The following is an 18,010-nucleotide window of genomic DNA, read 5'->3' on the forward strand; positions in this document are numbered from 1 at the left end:
GGACCCGTGATTGGCTACAGGTGGTCATGTGACAAGCCTGCCTTAAATGAGAAGCCCCTAAGTTCTCTCAACTTCTGTCGGCCTTGGATTTTTTTGTGTGCCTTCTTTGTTCCCACCCCCCTTTCAAGAAAAGAAAAGATTTTTTTCCTCCCTCCTCTGACTTCTTGGATCCTCTCCCCCCCCCCTTCAAGAAAACAAAGAAAGAGTCTCCATTTGCCCCCATTGCCTCCATTTGCCTCAGAGTCTCTTCTGAGCCTCCCTAATCACGGGCAGAAGACTTTCCTGTTTCAATGGGGAGGGGGGGGAAGAGGACTCGAGTTCAAAGCGATCTGAATTCAACAGGATTGACAATGGAATAAAAAAAGTAAGTGCAGACTCTGCCCTGGTTAGGGAACTGTACGTTTTCTGGGAAGGAAGGCTAAGGGAGTAAGAGGATCCAGAATGTTCCCCATTCAAGTCTGAGGAAAATTGCTCCTAGAAAAGAGATGTAATACCTATCTAGTGTGAAAGAGAGGATTAATTAGGATCCTGAATTAATGAAGTGAGAAGCTTAGTCGGTCCCTAACATATTTGAGAGAAATAACTCCTAGAAGAATTAGATTATCCCTATCATCAAGTGTCTGTTAGACAAAGATACTTAAATGTAAGCAGAGACTGCCAAGAAATCACTCTCCTCAAGTTTTAAAGACCAGCCTGAATAACAGAAAGTTACTTGCTTGTGACAAGTTATCTGGCATTTATTTGTTTATAAAGTTATCTTGTTCTTGTTGTCCACCTCATATTGCCAACACATGATTCCAACCTATTTCCCTTCAGAGTTAAATAGTTTATTTCTTAATTACCATCAGCCTCTTGTGTGCCATATTCAAAACATGACATAAGGATTGTAGTCTCCTCCTCAGTTCCCTAGACTGGGTCAGCTTATATCTAAATATATTCAAGGGACTGGATGGGAACAGGCAGAAAGAAAAATAAGAAAAAGAGAGGAGGGGGAGACTGAGAACAAGATAAAAGTAAATCCTATGAGGAAGGGCAAAATCCTCATAGACACCTAAGGTAAAATAGTTATGGGACAGTTGTAGTGGTGGAAAGTCTCATCAAGTTGCAGCTGGCTTCAATGGTGTGTCCTTAGAGTTTTCAAGTCAAGATGTTCAGATGTGGTTTGTCATTGCCAATCTCTCTGTAATGATCCTGGTATTCCTCAGTGATCTTCCATCCAAATGCTAACCGGGACCAACCTTCTTAGCTTTTGACATCTATCCAGGCTAAGGACGATTAGTTGGCTAAATTAGCTGCTTTCTTGGTCCTGCAGACATAAAATAAGATACATGTGCATTTAATGAAGCATTTCATAATCTATTAGCAACCAGTATTAGCCGTGGAATCTGTATTTCACTTATGACAGTATGACTACTCAGGCAAAAGGTGGTGTATAATACAAAGAAAAGGGAGATTCTAGAATAGTTGCTAGAGTCAATTCCATTACTCAACCTCTGACTGCAACTAACTAAGAGTTTATTAAGTATAAGTAGTTAGACAAAGTGTGTTGGCTTCAGTGGACTAAGAATTCTGTTTAGAATTGCACTTTAAGAATACCTGTATAAATGTATAAATGTACTCCATAAGTAATTCAGATTTGAAAATATAGTAAATTATGGACCAGTGGATATTAACAGTTTTTTATAATTTAAACTGCAATCCAGTCACCATGTCATACTGTTACTCCCAACCAGTTTTTTTCTCTGTCAATTTTGAATTTGCCCTTAACTGTATTAACTGAAAGCAATTTAAATGCTTTCACATTCTGTAGGAAAGTGATTTAAAAACTGTGGCCCATGGGCCAGCACTGCTCTGCACTGTGTTTTCAGGTCATGCAAAAGACCATGACGGAAATAATAGAGGAAAATGAAGACCTTTCCCAATGCTAACTGTGGTGCATATCAAATTAAAACTCAGTTCTTTCTGCATTCCCAGAATGCTGTGCTGAATGTGTAGAGGGAAACATGTTGTTAGAATCAGGAAAACATTGCTAAATTAACAAGCACTTGGTGTCAGATGTATTTCAATCCAACACAGTATTCTCATGGAGTTGGCTTTGTGTAGATGGTTGGGATACTTCTGGCATATAAAGTATCCTCTTACACAAGGGATATGCATGGTGAGTGACTCACACGTACAGTTCATAATTTATTATTTTTGTCACAAGAAGAGCGTTAAGAAGAAAACATATTATGGGCTGCCCTTTGGAACAGCACCTTAAAAGCATCCTTTCACAAGAGACTTTTAGTATATGAACAGGCCTCTGTACAAATGTTTTGACATCTTGATAATGGATCAGAGGGAGTAGCCTCCCGTGTGGCTTCACACATGACATCTGCAACATAAAGAAATGTTTGGTTCACAAAGTACAAACAAACAAGAACAATTATCTGTGCTACAGGAAAGTTTCTTTGGGGAACCAGTGTGGTGTAGCAATTAGAGCGTCAGACCAGGATCTGGGCAACTCCACTCTGAATGCCCATGCTGCCATGAAAGCTTTCTGGGTCAGTTACACTCCCAGCCTAAATTCACATGATTGCCATGAGGACAAAATGAAGGAGGGGGAAATGATATGAGCCTCCTTGGATATCCCACTGAGGGCCGGGATTGAAGTAAATAAATAATAAATTTTAAAAATCTAGAAAGAAAAGATTCTGCCGTACATTGTATATCAACAGCATACTAGTCCAAAATCAGTATTAATCTGGTGATTCATTCTAAGCTCTGTTATAATTCATATTTTGGCCAGAATGGGAAAGACTATATACATTTTGGGATGCAAGTTTTTGCAGAGTTTATTTTGTTCCTAAAGAAGCATGATAGCTACAAATGCATAGGACACCTTATTCCACAACAAACAGGTGACTGTAACTGCAGCTTTCCCTTTTTTATATACTACTAGTATTTGAAAGTGATCATAATATTGTAGAATCAGAGTCCAGTAGCACCTTTAAGACCAACAAAGATTTATTCAGAGTGTGAGCTTTCGAGTACAAGCACTCCTTGTCAGACTAAGAACTCCTTACATGGCCGTGGGAATATATAGCAAAAATTAATTCTGTTACATTAGTAAACTGCGTCACACATCCAAATACAGCCAATGATAATTCTTTGCCAGAACAGCCAATCAATCCCCTTGAAATTCAGTTGTTATTCACACAAACATGGGAGAAATAAAACTGTCTGTGAAAGTGATCAAAGTCTATGACATCACCATATGTTGCTTGCCCTATCTGTTCCCATACCAGTGTGAAACATTCTTACAAGGTAATTGTCGGTAACTATCTTATCCCAAGGCCAGGGAGTAAACTCAACATACCATAAGATTACTATTACTTTACAGTCACATTATCACAGTATCACAAATAAAATAAGTTGTGAGGAACATGGATACACAAGTTGAGCAAGGTTAGCATGAATAGCGAGATAAAAAATCTTTGTCCCTATTGAGTCCTGGGTATCTTGTAGTATTGAGTGTTGTAATAACTTGCATCTCTGCAGTCTCCCTTTCTAGCCTGTTCTTGAAGTTCCTTTGCAATACCACAGCTACTTTCAGGTCCGTTGTTGAATGTTCTGGAAGGTTGAAGTGCTCCCCTACAGGTTTTTCAATGTTGTGGTTTTTGATGTCAGACTTGTGTCCATTAATTCTTTGGCGTAGGGTTTGCCTTGTTTGCCCTGTGTATAGAACAGTGGGGTATCGTTGGCATAATATTGTGTAATATTTCAGTTTATCTTGTGGCGTAGTATTCCCTTATATAGATTATGATTTCATGCACACTTTCTTTTTGTGTGTAGAGAAAGGAATATAAATTATGTGATGCATTTTTATGTTCTATTTCAGATGACCATTCTCGAGTTCGACTGCAACTCATTGAGGGGGATGCAAACTCTGACTACATCAATGGAAATTATGTTGATGTATGTATATTAATCTAGACAACATATCTAATGGTATTATTCAGAGAAAATCATTATTTGTTTATTGGTTGTTTAAAATACATGCTTTATGTGATGAAAATGCCAGCTGCTAAATTCTATGAAATACCACAGTAAAGGTATCCCATATGTATGCTAAAACGTACATTAGAATTCCTAAAGGTTTGTTAAGAAAATTATATTAGCCATTTCCTAAAATTGCCAGATTGGAATGGATTCTTGCCAGTAATTTTATCTGGCTACTTTTCCTCCTGGAGCTTATATAAACGAAAGAAATGTTATTTCCAGTTTCTGTCAACAACTTGGCATAATTCCACATTTAAAAGAGAGTAGTTTGCATATTAATGTGACAAAACTCTGTAATTCCTGATACAGTGACTTGCAATCTCTTGTCATCTCTATACTTTTAAGGCAGCCTTCAAAGTATAGTCTGCATCTATTAACCAGTACTTTTAATGCAAGCAAGACATTTAATTAAATATGTATAGTGTTTAAATATTGAAAGCTGCTTCTTTGTTCAGCCTGCTTCATGTTAACTTAATGTTTTACATTAGAATAAATTCTTTAAGAGACAGCATTTGGGGGACATTGAAAGAATGAAATCAAAAATAGAATTGAAAATTAAGGAAAATATAATGCCATTTTAGGCCCAAGTCTAGCAATAAACTTCAGTAATGTTCATACACAACTTTCATGTTCGTAACTGGAAGCAACTTATTCATGTTAACAATGTTATCAACATTGTTTTCATCTTCATTAATGACACCATGGGATAGCACTGTCATTATCTAATGTATATGCAATTCTGTTGGGTATGATAAAAGAGAATTAGATCTTTTCTTAGTTAATAAAAAAAATACAGCAAGCAAATTACCTCTTTTCCTTCCACTCCTAACATTAAGGATTATGTCCTTCAGCTTGCTTTCATCTAAATACATGTAAATGATGATTAGCATTTGAGTATAAATCTAAGTGAAGACTTCTATTTGCTAGCATGTCAGTGCTTTGAATGTGGCATAACAAAAGTAAATTATAGACCATTTCTGGACAAGGAATCTGCCTCTGAACAGCATTTGGTTGCTGGAAGGTTTTAGAGCCCCATCCACATGACATTGTCTGCATTCCAAGGCTGTCCAAAGGCTGGCTCAAGTTTTGGGCAGACTTGCCTCAAGATGGGGGAAATTGAGGCGCATTCCGCACAAGGATCAATGTGGCAAATTGCTTGCAGAAAGAAATAATGGAATTTAAAATAGTGGAATTTGTTGTAACGCATTCCTACCTTTGTAGCGGAATCCAGTAGCGTTTCAATCGTTTCCCACAGGTTTCCAGTCTTGCCAAAAATCGCTAGAAAGGAAGCGATTTTTTCTGTGCTTTGTCCCGCCCCCGGCCATCAATCAAACGAACAGCCAATGGGCGGTTGTTATCATGCTCTGGAGAAACCCCTTTCCCTTTAAGAGCAGTTTTTAAAAAAAAAAAGAAAAACACAGGTTGCAACAAATATGCCTTGATTCCTTGATTCCTTGCTTCCTCCTAACGGAGAGACCCATCTAGCTGGCAGATGGTGTGTGAGCTGCCAATTCATCGTTGCCACGCTCCCCCGAGTGAAAAAAAAATCCCCCCCCTGTGCACGGGCGCGATTTTCAGCCGAAAATAAAGGGAACTTGCAAATGGGGTTGTGTTGTGCTTTAAAGCAGCTCTGTGGAGGGACTGCAGCCGGAGAAGCCTCGCTGAGTGAATGAAGGCTCGCCGGCTCGTTGCTCTCTGCTCGCTCCGAGAAAAAAAAATGGCAATCGCTTCGCCGAAAGTTCAGAGGAGAGAGCCAGGGGGAGGGACTTTGCTGAAACCACAACGTTAATGCACAGGTCTTTTTCGCTAATGTTGCAGATTGTTTGCAAGAGTGTAGTGCTTTTCGGAGGGTGAATCCACTTTTCTGGATTCCCCTTTAAGCGCTACAACGAATCGCTTTTTGCGGATCGGTTTCAGGAGTTTGGCAGATTGTGTGTGACGTCGTGCATCACTGCAAATTAGTAGTGTTTACAATTTGCCACACTCCTGCTACATTTAACTTGTGCGGAATGGGTCCCAGAGACCATTTCCACACAGATGCTCACACGGAGGATCAAACCTGCTTGCAAATGCGCAGTTGTAAGCCATGCATTTCCATGCCACCTCACAGGAGACTCCTCTCTCATGTTCCCTCTGCCTCATTGTGGCTTTTTGTCTCCTGATGAGGCTGCAAGGGGGGAAAAGCTGAACTTTCCAGCCATTCCTTGGCTTGTCAATTGCAGCCAACCACCAATCACAGCATAGCGATTTTCTTGTGGATTGAAACTTCCCCACCCCCTTCCTGGGTAGATTTGTGGGAGGCTGGAAATGGTAACTGGACCCTGAAAAGTGATTTTGTATAAATAGTGGGCTTAAAAACAAAGCACAAAGATGCCTGGCTGTTTGGGAGAGGGATGCTTCATCATGCCCCCCCTTTCTCCATTCATTCCCCACCACCAGAAAACACAATGTGTTTTGCCTCGTTGATCCCAAGAAGATTTTTTTTTAATGGTGCGGTCCACATTGTTGCCAGACCACAAAGCTACTTTGTCAAAGATAAAATAAAATCTTTTGTAAAGTGTCAACAGTCTTTTTGGGATCATGCAGGCAAAACACAGTCCCATTTGTGTTTTCTGGCAGTGGGGAAAGGGGGGATCGTATTATAAAGGAGCCCTCTCCCAATCAGCCAGGCGTTTAAGTCCAGTATTTACATAAAATCACTCTTTGGGGTCCAATTACCATGTCCAGCCTTTCACAAATCTACCCAGACAGATAGAGTCAGAATTAACACAAAGGTATTGTTCTGGTGTTTTTCCATAGCAACGCAGATGTGTTCATTTTTTATTTAATGCCTTTAAAAAAAAATGTTGGTACTCAAAAGGCCTCTTTTGGATCAGACTGTCCTGCATTTATTTCCTTATGTAAAATGAACTGCCATTCAATCCTTCTCTCCGGCACAGTCCTTAGTTGTTAACCATGTAAAATCCCTCTGAGATCTGCCCTAGACTCTAAGTTTTAACAGTTTCGGCCTATGTAATCAGTCGATCTTTCAGAACCAATCAGGTGCGGCTTCTGATGAAACTTCAAGAGAATAACCTCACACAGTTTGGTGTGGTGGTTAGGAGTGCAGACTTCTAATCTAGCGAGCTGTGTTTGGTTCCCCATTCCTCCTTCACATGCAGCCAGCTGGGTGACCTTGGGCTCGCCACAGCGCTGATAAAACTGTTCTGACTGAGCAGTGATATCAGGGCTCTCTCAGCCTCACCCACCTTACAGGGTGTCTGTTGTGGGGAGAGGAAAGGGAAGGCTACTGTAAGCCACTTTGAGCCTCCTTCAGATAGAGAAAAGCGGCATATAAGAACCAACTTTTCTTCTTCCTTTCAACTCTTCCTTCCCCCAATCCAAGTTCTTAAATCTCACCCTTAGCTCATAATCCAAGACTTTAAATTGACCCTAAAGTTAACAAAGCGACTCTCAATGACCCATTATGCACGGGGGGAATAATGCACATTCGGGGTGGAATGGCAGCAACTAAAATCACCGATAACGCACTGAGCTGGCTGCAACCAGCTGCAGCTTCGGTGCATGGCGCCGAAAAAGCTGCGTTAGTGAAATGCGGAAGGAAGTGCAGCTTCCAGGTGACCGGGGCGCAACCAGACGCGGCACCGGGATCACAGTGTGCATAATTGGTTACTCTGGGTTTTGCCGCCGTCGCACCCCGTCTCGTGCATAACCAGTGTGCTTCACGTCTTCCCCCTCTACGTTTTCCGTGTGACCCGAAATCGCTGTTTCGGCGGCCGTGCATAATGGGCCAATCTGATGCCAGTTGTAAAAGGCCAGGCAATGATTCTTGAAGGGGTGGAGAGGGACTTCCATGAAGCTTCACCTGAAATGGGCACATTTAGACTTCTCTCTAGAAGTCAGTTGTCACAAGCTTATAGCATGCGACTACTAATGATAGGATTTTCAGACACAGAAAAGCAAGTCACTTTTGAGTAAGCTATATAGATGGTAATGCAGTTAAAATTTTATATGTTTATCAGCATAACCTTAGAATGCATATTAGAAAATCAGTACAATAAGGGTGACCTCCACCCCACCCCACCCAAAAAACCTGGGTGACCTTAAAGGTTTTCAGGAAAATTTTCAAAACAAAACAAAAAATGATGGATTGAAGAAATCCTTACAGAGAAATTACAGAGCATGCAAATAGCTACTAAAACCAATTTATTGTAATTATGACTTCAAATGCTTCCTTGATTTGGTTAATGATATAGATTCACTATTGAAGAACACTTCAAGTCCCCTCTTCAAGTCCCCTAATAACAGTAAAGTCAAAATATAACAAACAAATAATATTGTCTTGTGTAAAAGTTCATATTTGTATTATAGAAAAAGCACTCTACGTATTGATGACTCAGTGGGCATATAAATTAAATTACTCCTGTATCCCCTCCAGAGCCAGTTTGGTGTAGTGGTTAGGAGTGCGGACTTCTAATCTGGCATGCCGGGTTCGATTCTGTGGTCCCCCACATGCAACCTGCTGGGTGACCTTGGGCTCGCCACAGCACTGAGAAAATTGTTCTGACCGGGCAGTGATATCAGGGCTCTCTCAGGGTGTCTGTTGTGGGGAGAGGAAAGGGAAGGCGACTGTAAGCCGCTTTGAGCCTCCTTCGGGTAGGAAAAAGCGGCATATAAGAACCAACTCTTCTTCTTCTTCTTCTCCAAAAATTGATAGGATTATTTTCTGTTGTACTTCCTGATAAACATGAGCAAACAGTTGTGGCACAGAAAGCTGCAAGAAGAAGGAAAAATGATGAATCCCAGTTAGCAAATTTGAGCTGACTAGAATAATGATGAGTTTTTCTGGTTTCCCTTTTTCCTGTATCCTGCCATGCTACATATTATACTGTTCAAAAGTGTCCTTCAGCTCTTACAAGCTGCTTTGGTGGGGATTCAGTGCTGGGTATTCAGGGAGAATACCCACTTCTGGGAGAAAGGGAAGGTCAGGATTCAACCCAAGGAAATGTGAATTTGGAAGAGTTTCTTCCAAATAGCCTTTCTTTCTCACAGTCTGACAAACAATATAATAGGACAAAGATCACAAAAATTAAAAGCAATGTAAAGAAATGTAAGTCATATTATGTCATAAACAGTATGAAAATGAAATTAGAAAATTAGAAAAAGTGCAGTTAGATAATACATACAATAGAACAGACTACCAACTTGTTACCTCCATTCCATTATACTTCATTGTCATTTCTTTTATATAAATTCCTCCTTGAGCAATTTCTTTATATAGTTTGCAAAATGACAGAATTGTGGGGGCCTTCCTGACCACCCCAGCAGGCCATTCATAACGTAGGAGCCATAACAGACAAAATGTGTACAAGGAACTGTCAGTCTTATTTGCAGCATGGCACCTGCAGAAGGCTTTGCTTAGTTGAGTGAACCTATCATGGCAGAGCATAGCAGATATGGGGAACCATGAAGGATTTAGTTGGTGATAATCAGTACTTTGAATTGAACCTTGTAACTGACAGGTACCTGTGGAGTGACTTTAGTGTGGGTATTATATGCCTACTCTGTCAAGCTCCCAACAGTAACCAAACTCCAGTCTGTACCAGTTGGAGTTTCCAAGCTGACTTCAGTGATAGTTCTGTGTACACTGCATTACAGTAGGCTGCTCTTGTAGTGACTGTGGAATGACACCATGTGGCCAGACTGGCTGAATCAAGGCAGGGATTTTTAGCAGCTGCATTACCTTTATTCCATAGCAATAATGCTTGAAACACTGTACCTCCTAGACTGAATTAGCAAAGGTCAGCTAAAACCTATCAAACGTGGCAAGCACAAACTATGTAGCATGGAAACAATCAGCTCCTCTGACCTGACGGAAATAGAATCTTGTTTAGTTTTGTGTCTAAGAGAAGCAATCATATTCCTGATTCAAATCTCAGGGGCTTTCCGCACCGGGATCCTTGTAGCAAATTGTTTGCTGAACGAAAAATCGCCATTTAAAATAGTTGAATTCGTCATTATGCATACCTGCCTTTGTAGTGGAATCCAGTTGCGTTTTGTATCGTTTCCCACAGGCTTCCGGTCTCAGCAAAAATCGCTAGAAAGGAAGCGCTATTGCCAAGCTCGTCCCACCTCTGGCTGTCAAGCAGCCAATGGGCGGCCGTTAGCATGCTCCCAAACAGCTCCTTTCCCTTTAAGAAAGTTTTTTTTAAAAAAAAACACACACACGTTGCAACGAATCTGTGTTGATTTGTTGCAACGGAGACCCATCCAGCTTGCAGGTGTGTTTGAGCTGCCGTTTCATTGTTGCCACGCTCCTCCCGAGTGAAAAAAAAAATCCCCCCCCCCCTCACGGGCACGATTTTCGGCCAAAAACAGTGTGAAAAATAAAGGGAAAATACATCAGCAAATGGGCTTCTCTGTTGTTTGTGCTTAGTGACTAAATAGCTCTGGGGAGGGACTGAAGCCGGGGAAGCCTCTAAACGGAGGCTCGCCGGTGCGTTGATCCCCGCTCGCTCGGAGATAAAAAAATGGCGATCGCTTCGCCGGAAGATCAGAGGAGAGAGCCAGGGGGAGGGACTTTGTAGAAACCACAACAATGGTAACGCACAGAACTTTCCCGCTAGTGTTGCAGATTGGTTGCAGGAGTGTATCGCTTTCCGGAGGGTGAATCCACTTTTGGGGATTTCCCTGAAAGCGCTACAACAAAGCGCTTTTTGCGAATCGGTTTCAGGTGTGTGGCAGATTGTCAACGATGTTGTGCATAATGGCAAATCAGTAGAGTTTTCAATTGGCAACCATTGTGCGATTTTGAAGGGGTGCGGAAAGCCCCTCATTTCTGCCATACATTTTATTTTAACTCCTCTCTATCAGTCACAGCCTCCCATCTATAATTTTGGGTAATATAGACATTTGTGAGGAGTACAGCAAGAGATGTGTGTAATACTTGGAACCTGAGGGTGTTGTATAAGTGCTAAGCATCACTGTTCTCATGTTTAAATAACCAGATTTTCACTCTTAATATTTTTAATTATTATAACATTAAATAATAAGTGTGTTTATATTTATAACTAATTTCTTACTTGTGCTAGATTACAATCTGATGCAAAATACTTTTTTAAAAATTTATTTCAGGGTTATCACAGACCAAACCACTATATTGCTACACAAGGTAAGCTAATCTCACATCAGAATTTCAAGGTGTATATGTATATTCATCTTAAAAATGCCAGGAGTACTAGTGAAGGTTTACATTTTCATTTACCTGTAGTAAATAATCAGCTCTTCAGCCCACATACCTGACATTCTCCTTCTGATCTCATATGGAAGTTAAGAAACTTAATATATAACATTATACTGATACCTAATAGTTCTGTTTTACAAAACATGGGGGAGGAGGGTTTAGGGTAAACTACACCTAACATTTTCAAATATATTAGGTCCAAACTAGATGGGGTAGTAGATGACATGTTTCTTTTCACATGTCCATCTTATCCACATATAAAGAAGGACGGAAATTGAGAGGGATGTCTTATCTGCTGTCAGTCAAGTTTCTCCAGCCACTTTTCTGTTACCAGCTCACTTGTATTATTGTAACCACCAGTTGTGGGGAGAGAAGGGAACAGGGGAGGATTCAATGCCCTTTTCCCATGCATTCTTTGTGCTTTTAGGCTGTACACAGACATAATAAGAAACTGTTAAAGGTAACAGATATCTAAACCCAACTTGGGGCTTGGCTTGCATATGTACAAGCCCTTCCCTCTTTTTCATGCATTGACTATACACTAACCATAGGTATAAGTTATGACAAATGCAGGGGTGCAGTTTAATCACAATTAATTCCATACATGAACCCAGACTAAGACTGTTTCCACACTGGGAACTTCCTGGCTCCTGTGCGGAGGCACAAATCTGGGGCGGTCAAGGTGCACTAGGCCAAATGCTCCCCCGTGCGGGAGCAGGAAGAGGCAGAGTAACTTGCCCCAGCTCAAACTCTAGCCCAGCATGAAGCCTCCAGTGCAGAAACTGTCTAAGTGTGACTCTAAATCAGCATTTAATCAAAGTTTAGAATCCCAGTTAGTGTGGGAACTAATAATTTAGATAAGTATGTTAAAATGTACGGTGGCTGCAATATAGTATGATTATCAAACTGCACGTTTAAAATCATACACAGGTCACAAGATGATTGATTATTTTCTTGCCATATAGTATAGGAGAAGACATTCTGTTCTTTTGAGGGCCATTATTCACATACAGTATTTGCATAAAAAACAGTGGGGTTTATTGGTGGTCCCATATAAGTAAATGAGCTGAGAACCACTTACTGTCAGACTGAAGCACATCTTTTCCTCCTGTGTCCTGTGTTGAGAAATGCAGTCAAACACTAAAACTGGTTTCCTGTGGCATATGACTCTAGGCATGTGGGTTAATTGTTATTCTTGAGGTTTACATTTTGGGTATAGAGATATCCTTTCCACCTGGAGAAGGCTATGCAGAGCTGAAATCACATCAGTTCTCAACCACTCTACTTTACACAAGATATTTCGTTCCATAAATTAATAATTACTTTTCCCAAACAATTTTACAGGGAGCAGAATCTCATGCTGGGTTTACACCATCAAATAATCACAATGTTTTTTCTTATCTATATCTTTTATGATTCTTTGATAAATTAAAGGCAAGTTCTTATGATTATGTCCTTCAAAACTTTTTTTTTCTTTTTTGAAGTATGGACACATGGTGGCTGTTACTCAGACTTCCCTCATTGTTGCAGCCCTCTCCCAGTCTGACCTTTTGTTGAGATGTTTCCATCTCCTTCTCATGCCAGAGAAAAATAATGAAGATAGTTGTTTTTATTATATTAGTATTGCCCCTTTGTTACCCCCACTTTATGTTAATTTATTATTATTCATGGCTACCCTGGGGGGGGCATGCCTGCCCCTACCTCTGTTGTTGGTCACTGCTCAGAATGGCAGCAAGACACACTTTATTTATTTTTTTAAAACACAGCCATTGGGCAGTATGATGTCATTTTTATAGAAACTTGGGAGGGGAATCAGTCCTCTCTAGGAATCAGTGGTATACCAAGTGCTGGAGGGGTGCAGCCCACCCCAGGTGCAGCTTAAAGAAGCCTTGGATCAGCTAAATTTTCCTTGCTCCAAGACTGGAGGAAACTTGCTTAACAACAAACAAGCCAGCATGCTGATAGCTGTTATAGTAATTGCCAGCCTGCATATCTTTTTTTTCCAATAGTCTAGTGTTTCTCTCTTCCTTTCCTTGCACCCAGTTCAGCCAGATCTTGCAAAACATTAGTTAGGGTGTTGTAGTGAGATAAAACAACTTTTCAGTCTCTCCTTTTTTCCACACTTTTCTCATTCATTTCTGAATTCCTTCACCTAATTTTTCAATGTCCCCCCTTTATTTTTAATTCTTGCTCTCAAGACCTTTTCATTCCTTTCCTGCTTGGTGGCAGAATGTATTTAAGAGTAGTATACTAGTAAATCATTGTTAGAAGGTACTGAATTAGCTAGGCATTGTACGTTACACTGATTCTGCTGGGCTTCTAACCACCCTCCTTGCTGGTATTGTGTTTCTGCGTTTGATATCAGCTGGCATTGCTACAATGGCACTGGATTTGCTGGGCAATGTATATTGTACTGGTTTTGCTAGACTTCCAATCTCCCCCCCCCTTGTTTGGACTGTGATTCTGTGCTTGACATCAGATCTATTAAGCTGGCATTACCACAATGGCAGTAAGTTCTAGTGGGTGCCTTGAGATTGGACTGGTTCTGCTGTGTATTCTGTACATTGCATTGATTTTGTTGGGCTTGCAAGATGCCCCTCCACCTTCAGTTTGTACTGCATAGTTTCTCTGGCTTGACTTTGATTCTTTTGAAACAATGGATAGGGACACCTTTGTTGGGGGTATTGTGTTTTTTAACATCCAGTTTGGTGAAGTTTGTGATCACTATTTTGTGATGGTGTCAGGCTAGTGTTAGTAAAAAGTCAGTACAAAAGCAGACTTCTAACTATCAGAAATGCCTTGTAGATTTTTGGGATGGTCAATTCTTGGGCTTCAAAACCGAGAACAAAAGCCCCCCCCCCCCCAAATGCTTGCTCAGAACACATGTGATATGGTTGATTTTTTTCCCTGTCAGGTCTAAGGTCACTTATGGCAACATTGGACCCATTATGCACAGTGGCAGCCATGGCAGGCCACCACCTGCAGTAGAAGAGAATACCCTTCTGCTTCTTCTGTACAAACAGGGGAAGATTTCCCCCACTGGACATGGTCTGCCCTGGATTTCGGTGTTTACACACAACAGCCTGGGCAGAAAGGTTCCACTGCATTTCTCTGCAGTGACTGGGGAGGAGTTTACTTCCACGAGGGTAGAATTACATGACAACAGAATCCCACCTTCTTGGAAGGTTAAAAAACATCCCCTTTTGACTCCATGGAGCCACAAAGCCAAACAGGGTGTTTTCTGTCTCTGCTGGGATACTGTAGGCAGGGGAGGAGTCAGGCCTGGAAGGCCTGTGTGCATGGGCCTGGACCCATGGCAGCCGTTGCAAAAAGAGAATGCAACAACAACAACAACAACAAAAACAGGGTTCCCTTGCCTTGGGGCATTGGAGGCCCTAAAGCAGGCCAGGAGGGGGTTGGATGGGCATCGACATCATGCACAAGTGGGAATTCACCCGCTGCTATGTCAGCATTGACCCAGACTTTTCCCCTGTGCATAATTAGTCCTGTAGGATTTCAAATACAGACAAAAGGGATAAATTGTGTCTACCCATAAAGAGAGGGAAAAAACCTATCCCAAGGCTACTAACAATATTAACAAAATTAATACAGGATAAAGAAAAGTAAAAAGTCTCTTCTTATTATGTTAGTTTATTGTGGCATCCAACCAGAATGGGTTCCAGATATCTCCCATTTTCAGAGGGAATTTTCCTCAGTGGTTGTTTCTCTATTCAATCTCAAAATGTTAAGAATATACCCCAGCCTTTGGCTCTATACTGAAGGGATGCTAGTGTTTTGTTTTGTTTTACTGACATGATTATATATACAAACTTAAATAAAATAAAAATTTCACTATCTGTACTGCTTTTCTAGCCATTATTATTATTTTTATTTCATTGTTATTACTGGAAAATAATTTTGTCATATTGAGGAGGGGCCCTGACCTGGATAGCCACAGCCTAGCCTGATCTTGTCAGATCTCAGACGGTAAGCAGGCCTGATGCGGAGACAGGCAATGGCAAGTCAGATCCGAACACCTTTTGTTTTGAGAACCCTCACACCTGATGACAACTGAAGACACTCTACAACTGTTCATAGTCTTCTGGAAAACTGTGAATGTATGGGGTATTTATTTTTATTTATAGGCTGCCTTTCCAAGCCTGGCGGCTTTCAGCAGCCAACAACAGTTAAAAATACAGTGCAGTAAAAATATATAAAACCATGTTTCTATGTACTACCCTTATTCATATGACCCTGTTTGTAAACCTTATCTTTGTTCTTATATTTACATCAAACTTTATGCCAATAAAGGTTTTCTGGATCTGAATCATAAAACCATGTAAATTCCCCACCCCATTCAGCTAGCCTTAAAAACCCAACCTACCTCCCCTCCTTTGCTATTCTTCAGGGATGATGTTACAAGTAGTGGGCACTGGAGGAGGGACAAGATATTCTGTCAGCCTGGCCTCAACCAAATGCCTGATAGAAGAGTTCCATTTTACAGATTCTGCAGACCTGACTTAGTTCCGACAGGGCCCTTGTTCTCCCAGGAGCTCATTCCATCAGGCAGGGGCCAGGGTCTAAACTTGCAAACTTAACTTTTAAAATATTTCCTGTAAAATATTATGCCATCATTCTTTCAACAGCTTTTCATTACCCAGGCCCGTCCTCTCTGTGTATGTATGTGTTGCGTTATACTCTACAAGGCAGAAAACACATTACAGAATTTAGTTCCAAATCCCGATGGAGTGGGTCAGATTGGTATTTAATTGTCCTAGCACTCTTCTTCAGCTTCATTCAACATATCAAGTACTAATGAGCAAATGTAATTGGATGCCACTAAATAGTGGCAAGTATAATTGGTTTGCAGTAGGCTACCAATCTGGATTGTAACAAAGCTGAAGGTTTGCATAATCATTTATTTCTTACTGTTTTAATGTACTCTGAGTGAACCAGACTTAAAAGGCTCGACTTGCAAATGAGCAAGCATTCTGCCCCTTTCTGTTCAGGTTGATTAAGGCACCAGCAAAAGATGAGCAAAAAGTGTTTTGCCTAATCCTGTACCAAGAGACCATGTAACTATATTTTAAGTGCAATAAATTCAAAATCTGCAATTGGGGTTAGAAAATTAGACTCTATTTTTCTTCTGTACAGTCAGTGTAATAGGCTGAAATTGCCACTAATTAAGGCTTTTGGTGATCTGAGGTAATTGGCTCTGCCAAACATACACCTGGTTCTACCTTGCAGTAAAACTCTGGTGCTGTTTGAGTGCAAGAGATCACGAAGGAGATAGGCATAATTTAAAAATGGCTGTCTGACACTTTTCAATCGACAGTTCTTTAAAATCCATTTAAGCTATCGGGACAAAAGAATTGTGAGGCTATACAACTGTCGTAATTTGTTTGTGGTTATTTTTTATTCTATGCTGTAGGTAGTCAGTGAACATTGTCAGGCTGCTATAAGAGAACAGTGGATGAATGAGTTTTTGAACAGAGTGTACAAGTTTCTGCTGGACATCTTAATGCTCACATGACCTAACAATAATTTAGAATTCATTTTTGTAACCATATCTAAGTCCAACATATGGCTTTTTTGGTTCTCTCCTATTATTTTCTGGTATATTCTGTTCTATGCACAGATTAATAGCCTTTAAAAGTTTTAATATTTATTACTAGCTAGTCACAAATTTAAAGTGCATGGTGATAAGATTAGTATGAATTTATGCTCAGATCTTGTTCACCGTATTAAATATATTTGCCTGCACCCTTTACTGTCCAATACAGCAGTGGAACAAGAGGCATATAATAAAAGGAATCATACAATTACACATGGGACAACAATTACAACTCAACTTATTATGATTTAAATATATCAGGCCTTATAAAATCTTTTAATTGCTTACTATAAAACAGCTTCTGAAACTGGCATTTTCATCCTTTCAGATTGCCTTTAGCATTTAAAAATAAACCATTTACTCTTATTTTTATAGTACAAACACAATTTTCTTCCACAATACAAGAAAATTTGCCATATTACAGTCATAGTAAAATCTTTTCATGGCCCCTAAAGATAACTATTTACAATGCAGGTGTTTGCACAGCTATAACTATGGCACCACTAATGTGCGATTATAGTAACTTCTTTTATATCCTTCTACTTATCCACCTATTGCCATATGTGCTGCAAAGAATTGCAATAAAGGCTTTCATTATAAAAATACAGATTTCCAACCAAAAATTCTGCTTAAAATATATAAAGCAAAATATCATTTGGAATTGTTGTCTATAAGTTGTTAACACAGCACATATAAAGAACACTTTGTCGCCCTGATCCTGTCATTTAGATGGAAAATTGGTTAAGCAATGAATCCATTAAAACCCACATGTACTTCATATTTAGTTGAAAAAAGTTTGAGAAAAATAAAGTTAAAAAAAATTGAAAATAACAAATTAGGACAAGTAGCCAATCCAGGGTTTTCTTACTACAAAATTGTGTAAGATTTCAGTGGAATCCTAGTTGTCAATTAGGCTTCAGAAGACAAATGAAAAACTAAAAGTGGTATAGTGGTTAAGAGCAGCAGCTTCTAATCTGGAGAAGGTTTGAATGCCCATTCTTCCACATACAGCCAGCTGGGTGACCTTGGGCTAGTCACAGTCCTCTTAGAGCTATTCTCTCAGAATTTTCTCAGCCCTATCTACCTCACAGGATGTTTGTTGTGGGGAGAGG

The 18,010-nt window shown here is 40.2% G+C and overlaps 1 protein-coding gene across 1 annotated transcript in view; it reads left to right on the forward strand.

The window, feature by feature from the left end:
- PTPRM (protein tyrosine phosphatase receptor type M) overlaps positions 1–18,010 on the forward strand; it is a 525,104-nt gene that overhangs the window by 453,349 nt on the left and 53,745 nt on the right. The window contains exons 22-23 of the mRNA XM_077352746.1: positions 3,881–3,957; positions 11,176–11,212. Coding sequence (XP_077208861.1) covers positions 3,881–3,957; positions 11,176–11,212 — 114 coding nt within the window. The remainder of the gene's footprint in view (positions 1–3,880; positions 3,958–11,175; positions 11,213–18,010) is intronic.

Source organism: Paroedura picta, chromosome 9 (assembly GCF_049243985.1).
Source record: "Paroedura picta isolate Pp20150507F chromosome 9, Ppicta_v3.0, whole genome shotgun sequence".
In the NCBI taxonomy this organism is placed as follows: domain Eukaryota; kingdom Metazoa; phylum Chordata; class Lepidosauria; order Squamata; family Gekkonidae; genus Paroedura; species Paroedura picta.